The 27,606-nt window shown below is 41.8% G+C and overlaps 1 protein-coding gene across 3 annotated transcripts in view; it reads right to left on the bottom strand.

The window, feature by feature from the left end:
• Window positions 1-25,961, bottom strand: part of LOC110534264 (uncharacterized) — a 42,414-nt gene extending 16,453 nt beyond the window's left edge. For 2 of the 3 annotated variants that reach the window (XR_016483820.1, XM_036933362.2), the window contains exons 1-12: window positions 25,850-25,961; window positions 24,009-24,594; window positions 22,547-23,590; window positions 22,342-22,393; window positions 22,133-22,197; window positions 21,356-21,528; window positions 21,126-21,209; window positions 20,726-20,886; window positions 20,194-20,346; window positions 13,789-13,918; window positions 12,654-12,728; window positions 10,323-10,415 (exon numbers count right to left, since the gene is read on the bottom strand). Coding sequence is in view for 2 of the 3 variants with exons in the window: in XM_036933362.2 (XP_036789257.2) it covers window positions 10,323-10,415; window positions 12,654-12,728; window positions 13,789-13,918; window positions 20,194-20,346; window positions 20,726-20,886; window positions 21,126-21,209; window positions 21,356-21,528; window positions 22,133-22,197; window positions 22,342-22,393; window positions 22,547-23,590; window positions 24,009-24,594; window positions 25,850-25,858 (2,625 nt within the window). In the remaining variant the exon portion in view is untranslated. The remainder of the gene's footprint in view (window positions 1-10,322; window positions 10,416-12,653; window positions 12,729-13,788; window positions 13,919-20,193; window positions 20,347-20,725; window positions 20,887-21,125; window positions 21,210-21,355; window positions 21,529-22,132; window positions 22,198-22,341; window positions 22,394-22,546; window positions 23,591-24,008; window positions 24,595-25,849) is intronic. The other variant, XM_036933363.2, reaches the window with a different exon arrangement.
• Window positions 25,962-27,606: the final 1,645 nt, after the last annotated feature.

Raw genomic sequence — 27,606 nt, 5'->3', positions numbered from 1 at the left:
TGCAAATAAAAATTATTATTGGATAGAAAACACTCTAAAGATTCTAAAACCGTTGGAATTATGTCTGTAAGTATAGCAGAACTCACAGGGCAGGCATTCTTCCAAACTAGTTTTTGTGGCCATGAAAGTTGGAGCAACTTTGACGTCATGGCCCCCACCCTTCCCAACCAGTTATTCTGGGGACACTTTCTATCTCTTCCGCTAGATGTCCTCTTTCATTCGAGCTTTGAATCGTTCAAATCCCGCGATAATTGACCTTATGGGAGTGAAATTAGTGCGTGCCACGAGAGAATAGGCTGTGCGTATGGGTGCGAATTGGTCCCAGCCATTCCTTTGTTCCAGCACTCAAGAGAAGAGCAGACGATGGCCGATTGAATTGAAGTTTGTTTTGCGTGTCTAAAACATCATAAAGCTTGCTTCTGCACTTAGTTTGACCTGTTTAGTCGACATATAATATTTAATTTTGAAGTTTTGATGCGCAACTTTTCCGGACCAGAGGACGTTTTGGGTGCATTTCAGCTGATGTTATTAGCAGTAGCTAATACAAAGACGCAAGACTTGAAACCAAACGATGTATTGGGTAAGTATGAAGCCTTCCAGAACATTCTGAACGAAGACCATCGAAGGTAAGGGAATATTTATGCTTAAATCTGTGTTTCTGTTGACTCCAACATTACGTGGAAATGTAGCTTGGAACTGAGCGCTGTCTCAGCATATGGAATAGTGTGCGATTTCTGTAACGTTAAAAATAAATCTAACACAGCGGTTGCATAAAGAAGCAGTGTATCTTTCTAACTATATGTAGAACATGTATATTTAGTCAAAGTTTATGATGTCTATTTACGTTATCTTGCCGCGCTACATAGATTTCCTGCGGGCATTTTTGAGTAATTTCTGAAGGTGAACTCACTGTAAATGGACATTTATGGATATAAATGGCATATTATTGAAAAAAAAAAAAATGTACTGTGTAATATGTCATATTACTGTCATCTGATGAAGATTTTCAAAAGGTTAGTGAGCGATTTTATTTTTTAATCCTGCGTTTGTTGATTGCATGTTTTGGCTATTGAAATGAGCTGTGTCTGGTGGTGGTTTTACATATATATGTGCTATGTTTTCGCCGTAAAACATTTGAGAAATCTGACTTGCTGGCTAGATGAACAAGGTGTTTATCTTTCATTTGAGCTATTGGACTTGTTAATGTGTGGAGGTTAAATATTTGTAAGAATATTTTTGCGTTCCATGCGCCACCGTTTCAGCTTAACGTGGGAGGGTTGATTCCCAATTGGGAACCAGTATCGTAGACAGGTTAATGCATTTGAGCCAATCAGTTGTGTTGTGACAAGGTAGTGGTGGCATACAGAAGATAGTGAAAGACCAAGTCCATATAATGGCAAGAACATCTCAAATAAGCAAAGAGAAACAACATTCCATCATTACTTTAAGACATGAAGGTCAGTCAATATGGAATATTTCAAGAACTTGAAAGTTTCAAGTGCAGTCACAAAAACCATCAAGCACTATGATGAAACTGGCTCTCATGAGGACTGCCACAGGAAAGGAAGACTCAGAGTTGCTGCACAGGATAAATTACCAGCCTCAGAAATCGTCATTAACTGCACCTCAGATTGCACCACAGAGTTCAAGTAACAGACACATCTCAGAGGTCATACAATGAGTTTTGTTGTGATTCATGTGTTGATGTTGTAAAGAATATTTGATGATCTGTGGTGTGTGATGAGGAGCAACCAGATGCTGCACTTGATGTATTTATGAAACTACTTCTTCCAGTTACTAATAATCCCATTAAGAAAATGACTGTAAAAACTGTTAAATCCCCTTGGATTGTTTCAATGATGAGGAATTGAAACAATTTATGGTTGAGAGGGATGAGGCAAAGGTATGGCAATTAAGTCTGGCACCCCAACTGATTGGCAAACATACTGCAAATTGAGAAATCATGTGGTTAAATGAAATAAAAACAAACTACACTATGAAACAAAGATACATTATATAAAGAATGATAGTAAATAGCTCTGGGGAACCTTAAATTAAATTATGTGGAGAAAAGCAAACTCAGCTCCTTCATTCATTGGACCAGATGGCTCATTCATCACAAAGCCCACTGATATTGCAAACTACCTTATGACTTTTTCATTGGCAAGATAAGCAAACTTAAGGATGACATGCCAGCAACAAACACTGACACTACACATCCAAGTATATAGGACCAAATTATGAAAAACAATAATTGTACTTTTGAATTCTGTGAAGTCAGTGTGAAAGAGGTGAAAAAAGTATTGTTGTCTATCAACATTGACAAGCCACTGGGGTCTGACAATCTGGATGGGAAATTATTGAGGATAAAGGCAGATGATACTGCCACTCCTATTTGCAACATCTTCAATTTAAGCTTACTAGAGAACGTGTGCCCTTGGGCTTGGAGGGAAGTCATTCCGCCACCCAAGAATACTGGCTCAAATAGCCGACCAATCAGCCTTTTACCAACCCTTAGTGAACTTCTGGAAAAAATGTTGTTTGACCAGATACAATGCTATTTCACAGTAAACAAATTGACAACAGAATTTCAGCATGCATATAGGTGTCACGTTCTGACCTTAGTTCTTTTGTTATGTCTTTGTTTTAGTATGGTCAGGGCTTGAGTTGGGTGGGTTGTCTATGTTCCTTTTTCTATGTTTTGGGATTTCTGTATTTGGCCTGGTATGGTTCTCAATCAGAGGCAGCTGTCAATCATTGTCCCTGATTGAGAACCATACTTAGGGAGCCTGGTTTCACTTTTGAGTGGTGGGTGATTATGTATCCTGTGTTAGTGGTTTCACCATACGGGACTGTTTCGGTTGTTTGTGCTTTTGTTATTTTGTTCATTGTTCTGTTTTATTAAATATATCATTATGGACACTTACCACGCTGCACATTGGTCTGATCCTTAATACTCCTCTGAAGAAAGGGAATTCCGTTACAATAGGTAAGGACTCTCAAGAAGCACAGCTTACACAAATGACTGATGATTGGTTGAGAGAAATTGATGATAAAATGATTGTGGGGGCTGTCTTGCTAGACCTCAGAGCAGTTTTTGACATTATCGATCATATTCTGCCACAGGAAAAACTTGTGTTAAGGCTTTACATCCCCTGCTATAATTTGGATACAGAGTTACTTGTCTAACAGAACACCGAGGGTGTTCTTTAATGGAAGCTTCTCAAATATAATCCAGTTAGAATCAGGAATTCCCCAGGGTAGCTGTTTAGGCCCCTTGCTTTTTTTTCAATTTTTACTAACTTTGAGTAAGGGAACACCCCCCTGAAATGGACAAAAATGAATGGGAAGTCATTGGCACTGGACAAACCATATACACGGTGTCCAATACCACCCAATTCGGCGTCGTTTCGTGTAAAGTTGATTACAAATGCCATATGGCAAATGCCAGTTGTAACACTTTAAAAATACAACAGGTGGCGAGCGCGCAAAATTTTGAAAAAGTGCATTTTTTTTCAAAAACGTATCACCCCCCCAAAAAGTGCTTTCTGGACCGTTTTTCGAAATTCTTTCGATTTTTTTTTTTTTTTTTTTTTTTGTCAATTACACATGTGTAAGAACTGTATGAATATACTTTTGTCCAATTTTAATATCATAATTTTTATTTTTTATTTTACTTGCGCATAAGGAATATGTTTTGTCCAATTGGAATATGATTTCATAGGAAGTCAAAAGTCAAAAATGTCAAAATTTTGTAAAAAACTTCACACACCTTTAAAAGGGTGCTTTCAAGACTGTTTTTTGAAATTCTTTTGAATTTTGTGTCAATTACACACGTATAACAACTGTATCAACATACTTTAGTCGTATTTTATTATCATAATGCAAAATTGACTGGCCTGATGAACACTGGATGGCCAGGCAGTGATAGTTGCTCCTTTCCATCGCTCGTTGTGTTGATTTCATTATGTCCATTTGTTTATGTTTTCTCACTTTTGCAAATTCACTGTGCATTTGCAATACGGTTCAATGGGCATTAACCATCACGAATTTGTCATGCTATAAAAATCCTGCAGGAATGTGAAATTGACTGGCTCGATGAACTCGGGATGGCTGGGCAGTGATTTTGGTTCATCTCAATCACTCGTTAGGGTTGATTTCAGAATGTCACTTTGGTGATGGTACCTCACTGTTTAAACATATTGCAAATGGACAAGAGTCACCAGCAAGTCACAGTCCATGAGTCAATTAGATATCATTCTGACACCAAACTGATACAAACTGACACCAAACCCACTTTTTCCAACTCGTTTAGTAGCCAACTATCACATACTTCAGAGCTGGCCCAAAATTCACAACGCCTTCAGTTCAAACCATTAAAAAAACGTAAAACACGTAGTTACGTTCTAGCTGCGGGTCCATTTCTCATGTCATGTGTAGGCCTAGCTGAGGCGACCCCGAATCCCAAGTTTCGGCTCGATAGGTAATTTGGTGTCCGAGCTAGACCCTAATTGGTGCTGAAAATCCACTTTTTTCCATGACTTGCTATGGGGTACTTGAATGAGCTATCAGACAGAAACATTGGGGTCCGTCTATATGGGCCGAGACGGTCGCAATGCACCTAGTCTTGCGACTCGGGGATATTTCTAAATGTCGTCATTTTCGTGATGCAAAAAGGAATTGAAGTCATTGCAAATGTATGAGGCTGTTTCTCGGTCCGAGAACCTTCTAGAGCCACCTAACTCACCACGCACTATCGGCCTGAGGTCTAGGACAGGTTTCTAAAGTTTCGGAACTCTAGGTCTGATAGTTCTTTAAAAGTTCCAACAAGGTTAACTAATGCAGGCTGTGTATGTCTCTACGCACCCCAATGGGTCCCTCCTTCCAAGCTGTGTGTGTGTGTGATTTAGTTTTCCTTTGAAATTTTATGGGAAAAATGACTGATTTACAGTTCCTGGGGGTTGCCTAATCACACATGAAGTTTTGGACAGATCTGACTTTTTTAACCCTTCGAAACAGCCCCCGAGACACCAATTATGGCACTTCCGGTTGGCACAGGAAGCTATAAATAAACTCATATCCTGATTGGGGCATGCCTTTGCAAAATCCTGAGTTTTAAGTCTTTACGTTAAGAACTGAGTTATTTACGGAGGGTTTAGTGAGTGTGTTATTTCAGAAAATCATAGAAAATCACAGAAATCTCGCAGAGCAACTGGATCGGTAACTGTTGAAAAAAAAACACCTATCTTTGAACATCACCAATTTGTCATTGTACGATTTCTCTTAAATGACGATAGATAAATGGCTGGTTCTTTTTTTATTGACACCGGAGGCTCCTTGACTTTGACGTGAAGTGGAAAAATAATTTCTCTATTTTAATTTTGGACCTTTAATCCCAGAGAAATGGCCATAACTCAAAAACCGTTGAGGCCTAGACGCCATCTTGTTCGGGGCCAACTGCCCATTATGCCAAACCTACGCTCACCAAGTTTTGGCTTCGAAATATTTTCCGTTTTGGAGATAAGGCCCCGTCGTGTATCGTGATGTTTAGTACAATTGCAATATGATTGCTTATGCCCTCTTGTGGGATTTTCCTGGACAGCGGAAAAATGACCAAAATTTGATTATTTTATAAAACGGAAACCGAATGTCCGAGAAAGTTCATTTGATGACTTCCCGGTAGGTCCGGCCCTACCGCACGGCCCGACGCCGACCGCAAATTTTACAAACGTTTTCGGACGTCTAGTAAGGGACCGTACATTTGCAATATGGACTTTCTCACTAACCATACAGCAAATGTCAAAATGTTCCCTTAAGGTATGTAATGCCAGAGTGTCAATGTATGCAGATGACTCAACACTATACACATCAGCTACTACAGTGACTGAAATGACTGTGTTCACTTAAGAGCTGCAGTTAGTTTCAGAGTGGGTGACAAGGAATAAGATAGCCCTAAATATTTCTAAATCTAAAAGCATTATATTTGGAACAAAACACTCACTAAACCCAAACCCAAACCTCAACTAAATCTTGAAATAAAATAATGTGGAAATTGAGCAAGTTGAGATGACTAAAATGCTTGGCGTAACCCTAGATTGTAGTCATGGTCAAAACATATTGATGCAGTAGTAGCTAAGATGGGGAAAAGTTTGTCTATAATAAAGCAATGCTCTTCCTTCTTAACAAAACTATCCACAAGGCAGGTCCTACAGGCCCTAGTTTTGTCGCACCTTGACTACTGTTCAGTCGTGTGGTCAGGTGCCACAAAAAAGGACTTAGGAAAATTGCAATTGGCTCCGAACAGGGCAGCACGGCTGAAAGGGCTAATATTTAAAAAATGCATGTCAATCTCTCCTGGCTGGAAGTAGAAGAGATATTTTTTTCTTCATCACTACTTTTATTTATGAGAGGTATTGACATGTTGAATGCACCGAGCTCTGTCTAAATTATTGGCACACAACTCGGCCACCCATGCATACCCCACAAGACATGCCACAAGAGGTTTCTTTACAGTCCCCAAGTCTAGAACAGACTATGGGAGGCACACAGTACAACATGTATGTGACTACATGGCTACATGGAACTCTATTCCACATCAAGTAACTGACACAAACAGTAAAATTAGATGTAAAGAACAGATAAAAAACACCTTGTGGAACAGCGGGGACTGTGAAGCAACACAAACATTGGCAAAGACAGACACATACATACTTACACACACACAATAACATACGCACTATTCATTTAGTACTGTAGATATAGTGTTGGTAGTGTTGGAGTAGGGGCCTGAGGCCACACAGTGTGTTGTGAAATCTGTCAAAGTATAAAGTATAAACATACCTTGAGTTTGTGGAACTCTCAAAAGTTTGGACACACCTTCTCATTCAAGGAGTTTTCTTTATATTTACTATTTTCTACATTGTAGAAAAAAAGTGAAGACATCAAAACTATGAAATCACACATATGGAATCATGTAGTAACCAAAAAAGTCCAATCAAAATCAAATCAAATTGTATTGGTCACATAAACATATTTAGCAGATGTTATTAAATGTATGGCAAAATGCAGTAGTATCTAGAATTCACAACAATATACACGTATCTAAATGTAAAATAATGGAATTAAGAAATATATAAACATTAGATTGAGCAATGTCGGAGTGGCATTGACTAAAATACAGTAGAATGGACTACATATGAGATGAGAAATGTATGTAAACATTATTAAAGTGACTAGTGTTCCAGTGATTCCAAGTCTATGTATATAGAGCAGTGGTCTCTATGGTGTAGGGTTGCAAAATTGTGAGGAAGCTGGCTAGTGATGGCTATTTAACAGTCTAATGGCCTTGAGCTCAAAGTTGTTTTTCAGTCTCTCGGTCCCAGCTTTGATGCACCTGTACTGACTTCGCCTTCTGGATGATAGCGGGGTGAACAGGCAGGGGCTCGGGTGGTTGATGTCCTTGAGTATCTTTTTGGCCTTTCTGTGACATCGGGTGCTGTAGGTGTCCTGGAGGGCAGGCAGTTTGCCCCCAGTGATGTGTTGCACAGACCGCACCACCCTCTGGAGAGCTCTGCGGTTGCGGGCGGTGCAGTTGCCGTACCAGGTGGTGATACAGCCCAACAGGATGCTCTCAATTGTACATCTGTGAAGGTTTTAGGGGCCAAGCCACATTTTTTTAGCCTCCAGAGGTTGAAGAGGCGCTGTCTTTGTGGGTGTACCATTTAATTTTGTCAGTGATGTGTACCCCGAGGAACTTGAAGCTTTCCACCTTCTCCACTGCGGTCCCGTCGATGTGGATAGGGCGTGCTCCCTCTGCTGTTCCTGAAGTCCACGATCAGTTCCTTTGTTTTGTTGACGTTGAGTAAGAGATTATTTTCCTGGCACCACTCTCCCAGGGCCCTCATCTCCTCCCTGTAGGCTTTCTCGTCATTGTTGGTAATCAGGTGTTGTTTCCTACTTTCGCCACCTGGGAGCGGCCATCAGGAGGTCCAGGACCCAGTTGCACAGGGCGGGGTTCAGACCCAGGGCCCGAGCTTAATGATGAGCTTGGAGGGTACTATGGGGTTGAATGGTGAGCTATAGTCAATGAACAGCATTCTTACATAGCTATTCCTCTTGTCCAGATGGGATAAGGCAGTGAGCATTGCGATGACGATATCTACTGGGTGTATCTACTGGGGCGGTAAGCAAATTGAAGTGGGTCTAGGTGTCAGGTAAGGTAGAGGTGATATGATCCTTAACTAGCTTCTCAAAGCACTTCATTATGACAGAAGTGAGTGCTACGTGGCGATAATCATTTAGTTCAGTTACCTTTGCTTTCTTGGATACAGGAACAATGGTGGACATCTTGAAGCAAGTGGGGACAGCAGACTGGGATAGGGAGAGATTGAATATGTCTGTAAACACTCCACCTAGCTGGTCTGCACATGCTCTGAGGACGCGGCAAGGGATGCCGTCCGGGCCGGCAGCCTTGCCAGGGTTAACACGCTTAAATGTCGTACTGACATCGGCCACAGAGAAGGAGAGCCGACAGTCCTTGGTTGCGGGCCTTGCCAGTGGCACTGTGTTATCCCGAAAGCGGGCGCAGAAGGTGTTCGGCTTGTCCGGGAGCAAGACATCGGTGTCCGCTACGTGACTGGTTTTCCCTTTCTAGTCCGTGATTGTCTATAGACCCTGCCACATACGTCTTGTGTCTGAGCCGTTGAATTGCGACTCCACTTTGTCCTATGTACTGAAGTTTTGCCTGTTTGATTGCCTTGCGAAGGGAATAACTACACTGTGTTTGGTAATATTCCCAGTTACCTTGCCATGGTTAAATAAGGTGGTTTGTGCTTTCAGTTTTGCGAGAATGCTGCCATCTATCCACGGTTTCTGGTGTGGGTAGGCTTTAATAGTCACAGTGGGTACGACATCTCCTATACACTTCCTGATCAACTCAGTCACCGTATTCGTCAATGTTATTCTCAGAGTCTACCTGGAACATATCCCAGTCCGCATTATCAAAACAATCTTGAAGCATGGATTCCGATAGGTCAGACCAGCATTGAATAGACCTTAGCACGGGTACTTTCTGTTTGAGTTTCTGCCTATAGGAAGGGAAAAGCAAAATAGAGTCGTGATCAGATTTGCCGAAGGGAGGGCAGGGGAGAGCCTTGTAGGCATTTCTAAAAGTTGAGTGGCAGTGGTCCAATGTTTTTTCAGCACGAGTACTGCATTCAATGTGTTGGTAGAACTTCGGCAGCAATTTTCCTCAAATTGCTTTGTTAAAATCCCCAACTACAATAAATGCGGCTTCAGGATATGTGGTTTGCATGAAGTCCAGCGTAGTTCTTTGAGGGTCGTCGTGGTACTGGCTTGAGGAATATACACGGCTGTGACTATAACTGAAGAGAATTCTCTTGGGAATTCTCTTGGGATGTCATACGGTCGGCATTTGCATGAGGTATTCTAGGTTGGGTGAACAAAAGGACTTGATTTTCCAAATGTTATGACAATCGCACCATGAGTAGTTAATCATGAAACATACACTCCCAGCTTTCTTCTTCCCAGAGAGTTCTTTTTTCCTATCTGCACAATGTACTGAGAACCCAGCTGGCTGAATGGATGGGGACAGTATATCCCGAGAGAGAGAGCCATGTTTCCGTGAAACAGAGTATGTTACAATCCCTGATATCTCTCTGGAAGGAGATCCTCGCCCTGAGCTCGTCTACTTTATTATCCAGAGACTGAACATTAGCAAGTAATATACTCTGAAGCGGTGGAAGGTGTGTACGCTTCCTGAGTCAGACTAGAAGTCCACTGCGAATACCTCTTCTCCGCCGGCGGTGTTTTGGAGTAGCTTCTGGAATAAGTTATATTGCCCTGGAAGGTACGAACAAAAGATCCAATTCGGGAAAGTCGTATTCCTGGCCGTAATGCTAGTTACCGGCTGTATGTAATAACACCCAAAAAATTCTGGGCTAATACGCATTAAGAAGGAAATAAATTCCACAAATGTACATTTAACAAAGCACACCTGTTAATTGAAATGCATTCCAGGTGACTACCTCATGAAGCTGATTGAGAGAATGCCAAGAGTGAGGGTGGCTACTTTGAAGAATCTCATTAACAATTTTTTGGTTACTACATGATTCCATATGTGTTATTTCAGAGTTTTAATGTCTTCACTATTATTCTACAATGTGTGTCCAAACCTTTGACTGGTACTATATATGAAGATACCTTGAGTTTATGGAACGCCAATGTGGTAATAATGACATGTTTATGAACATACCTTTCATTTGATGAACTCCAGTGTGGTAATGACATGTATATAAACAGACCTTGAGTTTGTTGAACTCCAATGTGTTATTGACTTGTATGAGTTCCTCCATCTGCTTCATCTGGCCCACCTGTGTGTTGGACTCCTTGATGATCTGGAAGAGGGAGAATAACAACAAAGAGTGGAGGTGTAGTGGAGCACATTTTGGTAAGGTTTTGTTGGCCCAGTATTTTGAAGAAGTATCCAACAGAAAGACTGCTGTCCATTTCCTAATGGATTTCAAATCTTTTTAACAGGCCTACTTATTTTCAATGGCACATTGTTCGTAGTGTATGTGAAATGTTTTTTACTGCTTGCATGTCTACAGTGACCAATACGTACTGTTAGGTTCTAATTATCAGAGTAAATAATTCAATGGACACTATGAAAGCTTAACCAAGTTTAATTCTTCCCAGGGGATCAATACAGCTGCATTAAACAAAACATGTTTCCACCACCACCATGTATATATACTCCAATTTAGGCACTCCTCCTTCTCCCCAATCCTTACATATTTTATGGTTCGACAGGAAGACGAAGTGATTGGGTAATAAACCATTGTTTCTCCCTTAAGGGGATCTGACCTGACCTCAACCCCGTTGATGCCTAATCCAAAGATCTCTCCACCCATATCCCCTATAGCAATCATGTGACTTCACCCTGTCCACCCAGCACATTCCAAAGCCATCTGGCTCCTACAGATAACCATTAACTTCTGATGTAAAAACCAGTCTCTAGGATAGCAATGTTCCAAGTTTTAATCCAGAATTCAATGGTACACTATATATACAGAAGGATGTGGACACCCCAAATTAGTGGATTCGGCTATTTCAGTCACACCCATTGCTGACAGGTGTATAAAATCGAGCACACAATCATGTGATCTCCATAGACAAACATTGACAGTAGAATTGCCTTACTCAAGAGCTCAGTGACTTTCAACATGGCAACATCATAGGATGCCACCTTTCCAACAAGTCAGTTCGTAAAATGTCTACCCTGTTAGAGCTGCCCCGGTCATCTCTTCATTCAAAGACTCTTACTGACAGTTGTGGCTGCTTCGTGTGATGTATTGTTGTCTCTGCCTTCTTGCCTTTGTGCTGTTGTCTGTGCCCAATGATGTTTGTACTATGTTTTTGTCATGTTGTTGTCACCGTGCTGTGTTGTCATGTGTTGCTGCCATGCTATGTTATTGTCTTAGGTTTCTCTTTATGTGGTGTCTCTTGTCGTGATGTGTGTTTTGTCCGATATTTTTTTTATCCCAGTCCCTGTCCCCGCAGGAGGCCTTTTGTTAGGCTGTTATTGTAAATAAGAATTTATTCTTAACTGACATGCCTAGTTAAATAAAGTTTTTTTTAAATATAATAAAATAAGTGCTGTTATTGTGAAGTGGAAACATCTAGGAGCAACAACAGCTCAGCAGCGAAGTGGTAGGCCACACAAGCTCACAGAAAGGGACTGCCGAGTGCTGAAGCGTGTCTGTCCTCGGTTGCAACACTCACTACTGAGTTCCAAACGGCCTCTGGAAGCAACGTTAGCACAATAAGTGTTTGTTGGGAGCTTCGTGAAATGGGTCTCCATAGCCGAACAGCCACACACAAGTCTAAGATCGCAATGCCAAGTCTCGGCTGGAGTGATGTAAAGCTTACCCCCATTGTACTCTGGAGCAGTGGAAACGCGTTCTCTGGATTGATGAATCACTCTTCACCATCCGGCAGTCCGAAAGACCAATCTGAGTTTGGTGGATGCCAGGAGAACGTTACCTGCCCCAATGCATACTTTCAACTGTATACTGTAGTTTGATGGAGAGGAACAATGGTCTGTGAATGTTTTTCATGGTTTGGGCTAAGCCACTTAGTTCCAGTAAAGGGACATTTTAACGCTACAGCACACATTCTAGATGATTCTGTGCTTCTATATTTGTGGCATCAGTTTGGAGAAGGCCCTTTCCTATTTCAGCATTACAATGCCACTGTGCACAAAGTGAGGTCCATGCAGAAATGGTGTGTCGAGATCGGTGTGGAAGAACTTGACTGGCCTGCATAGAGTCCTGACCTCAACCCCATCGAATACCTTTGGGATAAATTGGAACGCCGACTGCGAGCCAGGTCTAATCGCCCACATCAGTGCTCGCCCTCACTAACACTCTTGTGGCTGAATGGAAGTCCCTGCAGCAATGTTCCAACACCTGTTGGAAAGCCTTCCCAGAAGAGTGGAGTCTGTCATAGCAGTAAAGGGGGGACCAGTTCCATATTAATGCCCATGATTTTGGAATGAGATGTTCGACGAGCAGGTGTCCACATACCTTTGGTCATATAGTGTATCAAATTGGGGTGGATGGAATAGGTGTTACCTCAGACACTGAGGTCAGGGCTCTAGAGGCAGTGTTCTCCTCCCTAGTGCCCTCTTTAGTCCTCTTCAGGATGTTCTGTGTGGAAAAGCAGACTTAGGTTGTGTCCCAATTGCACCCTATTCCCTATATAGTGAAGTACTTTTGACCAGGACCAATAGGGCTCTGGTCAAAAGTAGTGCACTGTATAGAAAAGGGTGCCATTTGGGATGCAGCCGTACAGTAAAGTGAGTGCATACATTTTTTTTGCATTGGTATGTAATTTGACCTGTGACCTGGAGATGTTTCCAGCCGCTGTTACTGACCAGGGCCCGATGCATCTTTCTTACAATGGCCGAAGATGCACCATGCATTTCCCAAAACACCACGCAGCGAGAACGTTCTCTAAGTGCATCGTTGAGGCATTTGTCGATACTGATAGGATCGAAAGAAAGACCGCTGCTCTCGGAACAGTTTTATCCATGGAAATCTTACCCTAACATTACAATTCTTCCACAATATTGACGATGCTTAGCCTGTACTATAATGCACTAAATCAAGATTTGGCACATCACTGAGCACATGTTATTACATATCATGAAATATATTGAGGTGAAATTGCAGACAGTAATAGAACTCAATGAAATGAACATGAAATTGATTTCAATATGATTGTAATATATTGGTCTACGTCGCCTAAAGGCCTACAGTATTCAACACTGCAGTCATCTCGGTTTTCATCATTTGCTTTTTTGTAACAATTGCAAAGACATTTGCAACTTTTTATTTGTAGTCAACTTTGTTCAGAAGTTATCGGTGGTCACAGAGAGAATCAAGATGTTTATCTGTCTATGTTTAGCGGTTGCCTGTGTATAAAGGGATGTAACATATACAAGGGCAATTGACGCACTTAGCTGTTCTATGAGTGGCTGAGGCAGTTGTTAAATAACGAGCAATTTCAACTGTAACTTCAGCAACAATGGTTTTTGGAGATTTAACGATTATCTTATGAAAGTTCTAACAATTAACTTAGCCTTAAGATGCTTTGGTGAAATCGGACACTGGATGTTGATGCATGTGATGGAATTACAACTATCTAATTGATTCTAATTATTATTACATTATGATGATTCTGGGTTGGAGAGATGCAGCCACTGACCTGTACAAGGATCTTGATGCGTGTGATCCTCTGGAAAGGAAGGAGCAGAAAGGAGGAGAAGGGAAGACGACGACATAGAGGAGACTCCTCCAGCCTCCGCATCACCAACGCAAATGGGTTGTTGGTTTGCCTGCAAAGTGGATTGGTGGGTTAACGAATAGTAATGGGAAGGTCGGCCCTTTCTTCTCTGACTCTGATCTTTCCGACTGAATCTTTCAACTGATTTTGTTCATTTGAGTCAGTAAAGGACGATTTATGCTTTATCGGCCAATGCAGAAACCGGATAGACCATGCAGAGCATTTACCGCAATGCCTTGCCCCCCCCCCCCCCCCCCAAAAAAAATAACAATGAGGAGGGCTCCGTATAGCTCTGCATTGACATGATTGGTTGAGTGGGGTAGGTAAGATCTGTATAAACACAAACTCACTTCCTTGACAACTTCCTTCACAACAGCTCTGCTCCGCAAAGCACAAGAAGTATGAATGCCCTGACTTCTGCAGAGGCCGCATCGCAGTAAATGCTGTATGGCCATTGCAGAGTCCAGAAAGAACACAAAGTGACTTTAATACCCAGAGCACTACAGGCGACTGATGAACTAAAAACAAAATAATCATGATTCTACAAGCTTCTCGTTCACCATAGGTGTCTTATTGGAGCTGTCATCTGTGACTGAAACTTATAAAACTGTGCTTCAAACTATGTACATTTGGTGTTGCTAGGCATACAAATAAGATCATTTATTGACACCTTTTAAATTAGGTCTAGTTGCTGCCGCAACTAGACTAGATTGTGAATGACTTGGCAGAACGAAATTACTTGACTGCCATGAAGGAGATTTGCCCAATAGCCTAGGTATCATTCGCAAACTGCAGCAGCCCCCGAAATTATTCTTCTTGAGTTTGAGAGATGAGCAGAGGCAGACTGTGTATGTTTTGGTTCTACAAAGCTGTGTCCATCGATAACGTTCAATAATCAGTGGATTGCATTCATTCTTACACCATACGATCTCACAATGATCACGGACATACTTTTTTTGGGGTGGGAGTGGTCGAGTAGGGATTTTTTCTCTGCCATCTTTTTTTCAGAGGGTTGGTAATGGGTTGTTGTTTTTTTGTGGGTACTTGTAGGTGGAATGGCTTGTCACTGTGTCTACCTCAGGGTTTGTGTGGGGACTCGGAAGGGACAGGACCTTATTTAATTCCATTGCTGTTGTGTCTTTAGATATATTTTATGAATCACATCACACCTTTGTCTTGGAATGTAGATTGTTTAAATATGCCTCGCAAGTGGGCTAGCAGCTTTGAATTACCTGTTGAGTGTAGGGGGCAGGATTTTTGTTTTTGGCTAAAAAACGTATCCATTTGAAACTGCCTATTTCTCAGGCCCAGAAACTAGAATATGCATATAATTGTCAGATTAGGATAGACACTCAAGTTTCCAAAACTGTCAAAATATTGTCTGTGAGTATAACGGAACTGATATTGCAGGCAAAAACCTGAGGAAAATCAAACCAGGAAGTGGCTTCTATTTTGAAAGCTCCATGTTCCATAGCCTGCCTTCGCTCCATTTAAAGGGATATCAACCAGATTTCTTTTTGCTATCGCTTCCTCAAGGTGTCAACAGTTTTTAGACATAGTTTCAGGATTTTATTTTGAAAAATGAGCGAGAAAGATAACAGTTATCAGTTAGCTGGGTGTTCGCATGAGTTTTGCTTGCGCAACAGAGTGGGGCAGCCATTGTCTCTCCCTCTCCTATTGAAAAAGCGACAGTCCCGGTTGATATATTATCGATTATATATTTTAAAAAGAACCTGAGGATTGTTTATAAAAAACGTTTGACATGTTTCTGTGGACATTATGGATACTATTTGGAATTTTCGTCTGCGATGTCGTGACCGCTCGAGCCTGTGGATTTCTGAACATAAGGGCGCCAAACAAATGGAGGTATTTTGGATATAAAAAAAATATTTATGGAACAAAAGGAACATTTATTGTGTAACTGGGAGTCTCGTGAGTGAAAACATCAGAAGATCATCAAAGATAAGCGATTTAATCTATTGCTTTTCTGACTTTTGTGACCAATCTACTTGGCTGCTAGGTGTTTGTAATATTTTGTCTACTGAGAGAGATGTTCTTACATAAACGCTTGTTATGCTTTCGCCGAAAAGCTGTGTTGAAATCAGACATGCCAGGTGGATTAACAACAAGCTAAACTGTGTGTTTGCTATATTGCACTTGTGATTTCATGAAAATTAAATACGTTTAGTAATTTAATTTGAATTTGGCGCGCTGCAATTCATCGGGTGTTGATGAAAATGATCCCACTACCGGGATGGGTGCGTCAAGAAGTTTTAAGAAGGAGAAATGTTACAAAAATATGTGAATTGACTCGGCAACAAGCAATATCAAGTGATATCCTCGTACAACAAAAAAGAGGGGCAATGATATTAGCAAAGTGAAATTTACAATTCATGAACTTAGATAATGGCTCTGAGGGTATAATAACTTTTATCAAAACTACAATCAATATGCATACGATTGCTCTGGTGTCAGTCTGTGCACCAAACACATTTGAGAAAAACTTTCACGGCTCATTAACAAATATTTTGCAACAATTGTATGATTTCAGACTGATTATTGGTGGTGATTTTAATGCTGTATGGGATCGTGTGCGTAATAGAACTGGACCAACAGAGGTGAGAGACCAATGACTATCAACTATGGCGCTATGGTGCTAGGCTCATGAAATCGCAATTATTGAACTCTGGCTCTGTCACACCCTGACCATGTTTTGCTTTGTATGTTTCTATGTTTTGGTTGGTCAGGGTGTGAGCTGAGTGGGCATTCTATGTTACATGTCTAGTTTGTCTAGTTCTATGTTTGGCCTGATATGGTTCTCAATCAGAGGCAGGTGTTCGTCATTGTCTCTGATTGGGAACCATATTTAGGTAGCCTGTTTGGTGTTGGGTTTTGTGGGTGATTGTCCTTGTTCCTGTCTCTGTGTTACTTTGCACCAGTATTGGGCTGTTTCGGTTTTCGTGTTACGTTCATTGTTTTTGTATTTGATTCGGGTTTACCTTGTTTTATTAAACATGGATCGCAATAGCCACGCCGCATTTTGGTATGACTCTCTTTCACGTACAGAAAACCGTGACAGGCTCTCTTAATCCTACAGCCAGAGATTTCTATTTTATTAATTGAGACACCCCAAGAATCAAATATATTTCTTCTTCTAAAGATCTGTTTGATAACATTCAAAATGTTGGAAATATTACCCACTGCTTTATCTGACCACAAGGGTATTTTATGCAAAGCCTCTCTTGGTGAAATCATCAGCTCATGTCTCAGATGGAGGAACAATTATCTGAATTCATTGATATAAGCAATGACTGTTCAGTGTCCTCGAATACTGTGGGATGCAGTCAAAGTTTTTATTATCTCATACTCTACCTTATATTAATCTAATTTAAACAATGCAAAATTACTGATTTGGAATTTAAATTATCACCACTAGAAACAAAAATGCACTCTGACATCTCCACAAGCTATTCTTGATCAGTAGACTATCAGAAAATAACTTAATTATTCACATAGACACTGGGCAGAATCTCAGTTTTCTAAAACACTTCTATTATTTTCATGGGTCTCCCCAAGCCTTCTATTAGCCTATTCTATTAGACTATGTGCCAACCAAAACTTTGAAAATATAACTTCAAATAAATCAATGGACGGCATCATACACTCTGACCCAGTATTAATAAATTTAACATTCCGGGACTTTATATAGATCTGAGATCCCACATGATAATGATAAATGTATCTAATTTCTCCGTGACTTGCAACTGCCACAGCATCACCCTGATGCTCATTCCTGCAACACTAAAGGCACTTGTTACTCCCTATTACTCTGATTTGAACTAAAAAAAAAACAAGCCAAACAATGAATACCAGGAAATCAGTTATTTGTATCTTTTTAGGTCAACTACTTCTAGACATTATTCATTATTTCAGTAATAGGGGCTCCTTCAATAGAGACGTGAACACTGCTATAATTTCACTTGCATTATAATTTTTATGGGTCTATAAATACTGACTCTCCATCACCTACGTATTTTCATTAGACACAGAAAAAGCGCCTATAATGGGGATTGTTATGGTTCGTCCTACGACGTATGGGAATGGGTGAACAATTCATATGCATGATCCAAGTCCTTTATACCAATCCCACTGCCATGGTATCAACTGGCAAAATATATCCCACTTCAACATAGGCAGATCTTGTTGCCAAGGTTGTCAGAGTCCTTTGGTATTTGCTTTAGCCCTAGAACCGCTTGTGTGCAAGTGGTCCGACAGTCCCAACATTATGATCCTATTACTGTACTTGGCACAGACCACCACATGCTGTATCTCTGTATGCAGATGATAAACTGCTCTATGTTGGCAATGCACCTCAGTCATTACTTAACCTTATCAGCGTTTTTAATAACTACAGCTTTATATCTGGGTATAAAACCTGGACAAAATCTGCTCTATTACCCTGAACTAGGCAATGTGTAATTCACAGCTGCCTTGAAACATTCTCAGAGTCCAGCATTTCCGCAAACTGGAAATAGAAATCTATCACTTCTTTCTAATCAATAGTCAAAAACAACTTCAATTACCATCTTAAGAAGCAGAGTCTGATGTGGAAAGATGGGAGCAAATCCCAAACTCATTCCAGGCTCAAGACTCGATAATTAAAATGAATATACTGCCAAGAATCAACTTTTATCGTTCCATGATCCTTCTTTCACCACCATCAGTATATTGGGATAGGCTACATTCATTGCCAAATTCATTTGGAAGAGGAACTCCCTCATATTAAATTATCTACCCTTCAGTGGGAAAAATGTGCAGGTGGACAAATCTTATTTTACGCCCTCTGTATTTATGGCTAAATCCAAATACCGCTGGTGCCCCCTGGAGGAAAATCTAGTTGCTCCTCACAGACTCCAAGACATAACCCATTCTGATATCCCACTCAAACACTGCAAACTCAAATTTGACACTAACGCTTCACAACTTATTTCAGTCTGGCACCTGTTTGGAAAACATATCTCTTTTTCTCAATGGTCTCAGACATTACTGAAGGCTACTGTTTCCGTGCATTACAAGACCTACAGAAACATTTTAACCTACCTGGCACTTCCTTTTTCTATTACTTACAGCTCCGTTCTGCTTTGCATGCCTATGGGGGAAAGAATGCTCTATATACCCAACTCACAAATTGTTTATTCAGTACACAGGGATTCATTTCAAAATTACATTGTCTGTTAATTAAAATTACCCACAATGCAATTCCTTCCCATGCTTCTTGGAAGAAAGAACAATCCATGCGTACTACTGTAATCAATTGGACTAGAGCGTGATCCAATATATAAATTGCTTCAAGAATCCCCGATCATCAAATAAAACATTACAATTTTGCCCACTGCACAACAATCCCCAAATTGCTCACTGTGCCCTCAGGGGGCTCCTGGCAATTTTTTTTATTTCTGGAGATGTGTTTCATCCTGTTTCTCTGACATAATGGGGAGAAATGTACCATATTCACCATCTATTTTACTGTTAAATGATGACACTACTTTGGACCTGTCTCTGAAGCAGTGACATATTTCTCTGGCTGGGTTAACAGCAGCCAAAAAATTATAACCTAAAGTTGGTGGGCTCTTCATTTTTCAAACAGACATCAGTGTCTGCTGTCAGTCAAAGACATTATAAACATGTAAATATCTGTAGCACCAATGTATGAGGCTAGTGAAAGAAACATAACAGCTCTTTCATCAGCATATGACTCAGTAAGATTTCTAGCATGAACTACTAATCTAACTATTAGTTAGGGAAGTCCTGTGAGTGGGGCGGACATGTTTGTCTTGTTCTTGTTCCGTCTGTTTATTTGTCCATGTGTACTTGTTTTACCAACAACAATAAAAACATTTGATGACAAAAATCAAAAAAATATGCTGGAGTACAGAGCAAAATGTGAAAATGTTACTTCAATGTCCAAATACATGAGGGAAGTTGTAATTTAAAATGTGGCTCTATGCTCCAGCAAATGTTTTGTATGAGGTGACAAAAGGTCACCTTTTATTTGAAGGTATTTTCATACATATGTTTTACCGTTTAGAAATGTATTTAGCCCCCGAAGAAGTCATAAGTATTTGGACAAATTCTCTTATAGTATATTTAGTTCAATATTTCGTCCCATATTCCTTGTGACTCTACAAACTTGTTGGATGCATTTTAAGTTTGTTTTGGTTGTGTTTTGGGTTATGTTTTCCCGATAAATTATTTCAAAACTCAGAAGCACACAATCCATAAGTACATGGGCCTTATAAGGTGTGGTGGGTGAATTTATTTACTCACATGAGGGAGCTGTAGGCCCTCTCCTGGTAACCCTGGTTACGGATGTAATCAATGTAGACTGAGAAGTCGTACAGGGCGTATTGGTGGATGATGTCACACACATCAGTTATCAGAATGTTCTCATCGATCCTACTCAGAAGATCCTTCAAGAACCTGTGAGAAGAATTTGAGAGTGAGGGATGTTTCAATTTACGTAGGTTGGATCTCTCTTTCTTTACAGTCCCCTGTATCATCCCTTCTCCATTCCCTCTCACTCCATCCACCTCTCTCTCCAAACCCTCTCCCCCATCCCCTCTCTTTCCATCCCCTCTCTTTCCATCCACTCTCCTTCTATCCCCTCTCCCTCCATCCCCTTTCTCTCCATCCCTTCCCCCTAATCCACTCTCTTTCCATCTCTTCTCTTTCATCCCCTCTCCTTCCATCCACTCCGTCACTCTCCTTCCATCACTTTTTCCTCCATTCCCTCTCTCTCCTTCCCTCCCTCCTTCCATCCACTCTTCCTCCATCTGTCTGTTTTCCAGACATCATTTACCTCTGGCTGACCTCATACACATGGAGTATGTTGGAGAAGAGGGTCTTCTTGTCATGGATCACCAGTGTGTCGTCAAGGTCCCGACACATCAGGAAGTGATCAGTGAGAACGTTCAGTGAGTGGAGGTACGAGGCTTCCGATGTCAATACTTCAAACATGCTCTGATAGAAAAAACATTTGTGAAATATTGTTGAACTGTTAAGAAAATGTTTCACATAGGAATTTGGTACGGTAAAGGACTGGTATAATGTAACTGACAATGTAACTGACTACTCCCCCCCCCCCTCCATTCCTCACCCCGTCCTCCCATCCCCACCCTTCTTCTTTCCCTTCCCTCCTCTCCTTCCCTCCCTCCTCCCCCTGCCCTTCCCTCTCTCCTCCCCTTCGCCCCTCCTCTCACCTCCTGTCTCTGCAGCTCCTCTGGACTGAGTCTCTCCAGGATCCCACTGTCTCTGACCACCGGTAGCTCCTGCCACAGTGTGACCTCCGGGGAGTCAAAAAAACACAATCATATTTGAGTGCTGGCCTTTTTCATTTTTATGTGATACATTCCTTGTTCAAAACAACCTTTTTGCTTGTTTACAGAAGAGGATTTAGAGTTGAGCACTCTCATTCTTTACTGAGACGGACCTCTGCGGGGCCATTCCTGGCCCTGAAGGACGGGCCCTTAGGGGCCCCTAAGGACCCACCGCCCCTGAGCCTCATATGGAGGTCCACGGTGGCCCTGCTGGCACTCCGGCTGATGCTCTGGAGCTGGATCGCCTCCTTGATGGACTTAGCCTGGTAGATCTGGTACAGAGGTTCTGAGAGTGGAGGGGAGGGGGTTGGCAGTGGTGGGGTGAGGTGGGGGAGCAATAACAAGGGAGAAGAGTGGGGGGGGGGGAGAGGGCCAGGGAGAGATATTCAGGGCCAGGAAGAGATATTCAGGGCCAGGGAGAGAGAGGAAGAGAGGATAGGTAAAAAGATACACTGAGTAAACAAAACATTAAGAACACTTGCTCTCTGCATGACATTGACTGACAAGGTCAATTCAGGTGAAAGCTATGATCCCTTATTGATGTCATTTGTTAAATCTGCTTCAATCAGTGTAGATTAATGGGAGGAGACGGGTTAAAAAATGATTTGTAAGCCTTGAGACAATTGAAACATGGATTGTGTAGGTGTGTCATTCAGAGGGTGAATGGGCAAGACAATATTTAGGTGCCTTTGAACAGGGTACGGTAGTAGGTGCCAGGTGCACTGTTTTGGGTCAAGAATTGCAATGCTGCTGGGTTTTTCATGCTCAACAGTTACCCGTGTGTATCAAGAATGGGTGCAACTCAATATGTGTTCCTATTTGGTGTATATGGTGTATATTGTCTCCGTGTTGTAATATCAGAAATAAAACAAAACCGAGAGACTCTGTACCGTCCAGCCTCAAAGGTCCCCAGTCTGAGGAGATCCTCCTGGGACTATCTGCCTGTTCCTGTGGCCTGTGGAAACACAATGCTGAATGTAAACCATATTTAACAATCTTTTAAACGTTTGAGATGATTCATAACATAGACGTAAACACATTTATGGTGTTTGTGTTGTACTGTATGTTGAGAGTTGCCACTATGGCAGCGCAGACTTACTCCTCTACGTCCTCCTCGTCTACAGTCACCCAGTCATCCCTAACATCAGCATCTGGGAGGGAAAGTGGTGATTTCATCTGGTTTCTAATATTTCTCCATTGATTCATTATTGAATTGTGAACATTATCCTCATATAAATAGAATTTCTAGATTCATAACCAAATCAACCATAGAATCCATATTTATAAGTTCTTCCCCTACCCACCTGTGGATGAGTGTCGGCTGAGACAGCTAGGACCACTGGGCTCAGGGTTAGGTGGAAGAGGTTTCATTGAAATCTGAGGTCTGAGTTGAGGGCGGGGCATGATGGGGCAGGGGAGAAGGCAGAGATCATGTAAAACAGGAAGTGGAGGCAGAGGTCGCAGGATTGGCTGATGGGGGTTGCCATGGGAGATGGAGGGAGGAGTCTGAGGGGAAGGGGTACTCTTCTGGATGTCTGACTTTGAAATTGAGGTTATTAGGCCAGAGAGAGAGGGCGTGGACATGCTCTGGAGATTATCCTTCGGAGGAGAGGGATGCTGCGTCTTGTGCATCAGTGGAGGTTTCATTAGGCGTGGGGGTGGATGTGGTTCTTCTCTGTCAGACATGGACATGGCCTCATATGTAACCTCATCATATGTCTCAGTTTTGTTTTGAGGGGGTCTGGTGTGTGAGCTGTGCTGGTGTGAGCTGTGCTTGGTGTTTGAGCTGTGCTGTTGTGTGCTATGCTGATATGAGCTGTGCTGTGAGCAGATCATCAGGGCCAGGGAAGATTCTGCGTTGGATGATGTGTTATGTTTTGAAGGGAAGGATCTCTGGCTGTTATTCTCGCTGACCTTGTGAACTCTGACCTCTCTGTGCTCACTTTTCCCCCTTCGCTCATCTGCTCTGAAAGATCCCAACATCTCTTCATTCACCTCCTTCCTCTCTCTCTTCTGGTCCTGATTCCCTCGTTTTTCTTTCTCTTCATCCCCTGTCACTTCTATGTAGTCATCTTCATCCTCTTCCTTCCCCTCCTTCACCACTCTCTTCTGGTGCTCATTCCCTCGTTTGTCTTTTTCTTCATCCCCTATCACCTCTACATAGTTATCTTCCTCTTCCTCCAGAGGAACCCAGACTAACTTCATGCCAGTTCTCCTCAGGTGACAGATGCACTGGCACTGTGTCATGTTGCCATGGTGACCACTAGGGGTGGCTGCCGAGCCTGTGGTTTGTCTGCTCTCAATGGTAACACACACAGGCGCTTCATCCACCTCACTACCATCGGGAGCTGAAAGAGAGTGCGTGTTATTGTGTTGTGAGTGTGAAATACAATGTGCTTGTTTGTTCATTTGTTACTTAATCCAATTCATGTGAACCTAACCTCAGCACCCAGAACCTCGGCATCCTAACCTCGGCACCCAGAACCAAATCTCCCGCTACTCAATTTTTACATTAATGTCATAAGAGACTACTTGGAACATAAAGCAGATTCTGTACGTCCGAGACATGATCGTTTTTTACTCTTTCTCTTCCTCATAGACATATGGACATGGATACATAGGAACGTCAATATACCACAAGGTTTTCTCTGTTCCTACATGTGCAGGAACACACCCTTTTCATGTATTCATTGTCAGAAAATAGCGCTGACTCCTAATCATTTTACAAAGGAACATTCAGAGGTTAAAAGATGTGACTTGGCTTACCTGATCTGTTTCCTTGTCCATGTCCAGGTGTGAGAAGGGTGCCCAGATGGTTGTCTGTCTTCTGCCTCAGGGGCACGGCATCACTCTGTGCTGTGGGTTGTGCTGTAGGTTGTGTGTGAGGGCCAGAACGTGGCTTTCTCAATGGTACTGGAGGTGGTATGAGGCTGAGTTCCACAGTGCTCATTATTATAGCATCATAGTCAGCCTGCTGGGCCCTTGTCTGTCCTCTGTTACTGTCTGCCTGCTGTCCTGCCTCTGTCCTTGTCCACCCCACCACCCCACCGTCTCCCTGCTTTGCCCCAGTCACTGTCTCTGCCCCTGCCTCTACACCTGTTCTTGTCTCTAGTCCTGCCTGCCCCATCACCTCATACTCCTGGTTGCTGAACTTACGCACAATCCTCTTCACCTTCCCCTCCGGTAGTTGATGTTGTTTCCTCTCCTGGCTCCTCTCCCCTGATGGGGGTTGGTTCTGGTTCAGGTTTGGACTGTTCTGGTTTCTGGTCTGGAAGTGGTTTGGGATGTTTGGCCCCAAGGATTTGAGGTTAGAAGGCTTTGGGGGAACGACGGATCTGGGTCGAAGTCTTGACTTCATTAACAACAAGAATATTGATAAAACTTTATTATCAAAGCAATTATTCTTATGACTCACCACTATTTGTTACTTTTACACTGAACAAAAATATCAACACAACATGTAAAGTATTGGTCCCATGTTTCATGAACTGAAATAAAAGATCCCTGACATTTTCCATAGGCACAAAACGTGTATTTCTCTCAAATTTGGTATATACACAAGCTGAATAAACAGCATGATGACTACACAGGTGCACTTGTGCTGGGGGGCAATAAAAGTCCACTCTAAAATGTACAGTTTTGTCACACAACACAATGCTACAGATCTTAAATTTCCAGATAATCTCATGCCATCAGAGCTGTTGCCAGATAATTGAATGTTCATTTCTCTAACATAAGACACCTCCAAAGTTGTTTTAGAGAACTTGATAGTACATCCAACTGGCATCACAACTGCAGACCACATCCGGCTTCTTCAACTACAGGATCGTCTGAGACCAGCCATTCGGACAGCTGATGAAACTGTTGGTTTGCACAACTAAAGAATCTCTGCACATATCAGCATTGTGTGGGCGAGCGGTTTGCTGATGTGAACAGAGTGCACCCATGGTGGCAGTGTGGTTATGGTATGGGCAGGCATAAGCTATGGACAATGAACAAAATTGCATTTATCGATGGCAATTTGAATGCACAGGGATACTGAAAAGGAGTGGGAGAACAATCCACAGGCCACAATCAACAGCATGATCAACTCTATGCAAAACAGATGTGTTGCGCTGCATGAGGCAAATGGTGGTCAAACCAGATACTGACTGGTTTTCTGATCCACGCCCCTACTGTTTTTATGTATCTGTGGTCAAAATATAAATATCTGTATTCCTAGTCATGTCTAATTCATTTATTTCAATTGAATGATTTGCTTATATAAACTGTAATCCTTGAAATTGTTTCAAGTTGCTTTCATATTTTTCTTCAGTGCAGCTGAAACGGGCCTCCGCTATTACTACCCCCTAATCTTTGAAATGAAACAGATCAGCAAGGAAAGTAAGTTAAAGATCCCTACAAGGGAGTTGACACTGGAGAACTCAATCACTTTCATAAAATGATCATTCAGCAGAAGCGTTTACCCAAAGCATCATAAATAACTGTCAACATTAACAGTGACACTTTCAGTATGTGAAGTTGAACCATGAAGTTGAATAGGGTGCCAATTGGGACGCCACAATGACTTTGATGATAATTAGTAGATATTATTAATATTTACATACCACAATCATGTCTTTTCCTGCATGCAGTCCTCTGTGAGACTGAGAGTGGTGTGCTGTAGACTACTTTCATTTTACAGTGGGCCAGATAGGGGGTCACTTCTGCATTTTGTCTGTAGAATTACCCCGTACTCTCTTAGTTATAGGGGAAGTCCTTAAAGGGGAAGTTCACCCAAAAACACTTCTGGGCCATTTATAACAGTTGCCTGGTCGTTTGTCAGTTCCCCAGACAGTTTTTAGGGTCATTGCTTGAGTATTTAGATGTCCGGTGCATTCGGAATGTATTCAGACCCCTTGACTTTTTCCACATTTTGTTATGCTACAGTCATATTCTAAAATGTATTAAATATTTTTTCCCCCTCATCAATATACCCCATAATGACAAAGCAAAAACTGTTTTTTTAGATACAGTGCCTTGCGAAAGTATTCGGCCCCCTTGAACTTTGCGACCTTTTGCCACAATTCAGGCTTTAAACTATAAACATATCTTTATAGATATAAAACTGTATTTTTTTGTGAAGAATCAACAACAAGTGGGACACAATCATGAAGTGGAACGACATTTATTGGATATTTCAAACTTTTTTAACAAATCAAAAACTGAAAAATTGGGCGTGCAAAATTATTCAGCCCCCTTAAGTTAATACTTTGTAGCGCCACCTTTTGCTGCGATTACAGCTGTAAGTCGCTTGGGGTATGTCTCTATCAGTTTTGCACATCGAGAGACTGAAATGTTTTCCCATTCCTCCTTGCAAAACAGCTCGAGCTCAGTGAGTTTGGATGGAGAGCATTTGTGAACAGCAGTTTTCAGTTCTTTCCACAGATTCTCGATAGGATTCAGGTCTGGACTTTGACTTGGCCATTCTAACACCTGGATATGTTTTATTTTTGAACCATTCCATTGTAGATTTTGCTTTATGTTTTGGATCATTGTCTTGTTGGAAGACAAATCTCTGTCCCAGTCTCAGGTCTTTTGCAGACTCCATCAGGTTTTCTTCCAGAATGGTCCTGTATTTGGCTCCATCCATCTTCCCATCAATTTTAACCATCTTCCCTGTCCCTGCTGAAGAAAAGCAGGCCCAAACCATGATGCTGCCACCACCATGTTTGACAGTGGGGATGGTGTGTTCAGCTGTGTTGCTTTTACGCCAAACATAACGTTTTTCATTGTTGCCAAAAAGTTCAATTTTGGTTTCATCTGACCAGAGCACCTTCTTCCACATGTTTGGTGTGTCTCCCAGGTGGCTTGTGGCAAACTTTAAATGACACTTTTTATGGATATCTTTAAGAAATGGCTTTCTTCTTGCCACTCTTCCATAAAGGCCAGATGTGTGCAATATACGACTGATTGTTGTCCTATGGACAGAGTCTCCCACCTCAGCTGTAGATCTCTGCAGTTCATCCAGAGTGATCATGGGCCTCTTGGCTGCATCTCTGATCAGTCTTCTCCTTGTATGAGCTGAAAGTTTAGAGGGACGGCCAGGTCTTGGTAGATTTGCAGTGGTGTGGTACTCCTTCCATTTCAATATTATCGCTTGCACAGTGCTCCTTGGGATGTTTAAAGCTTGGGAAATCTTTTTGTATCCAAATCCGGCTTTAAACTTCTTCACAACAGTATCTCGGACCTGCCTGGTGTGTTCCTTGTTCTTCATGATGCTCTCTGCGCTTTTAACGGACCTCTGAGACTATCACAGTGCAGGTGCATTTATACGGAGACTTGATTACACACAGGTGGATTGTATTTATCATCATCAGTCATT

The sequence above is a fragment of the Oncorhynchus mykiss genome, chromosome 10 (assembly GCF_057628025.1).
Source record: "Oncorhynchus mykiss isolate SJ-2025 chromosome 10, ASM5762802v1, whole genome shotgun sequence".
In the NCBI taxonomy this organism is placed as follows: Eukaryota; Metazoa; Chordata; class Actinopteri; order Salmoniformes; family Salmonidae; genus Oncorhynchus; species Oncorhynchus mykiss.
This window is presented reverse-complemented; position numbering and strand designations above follow the sequence as displayed.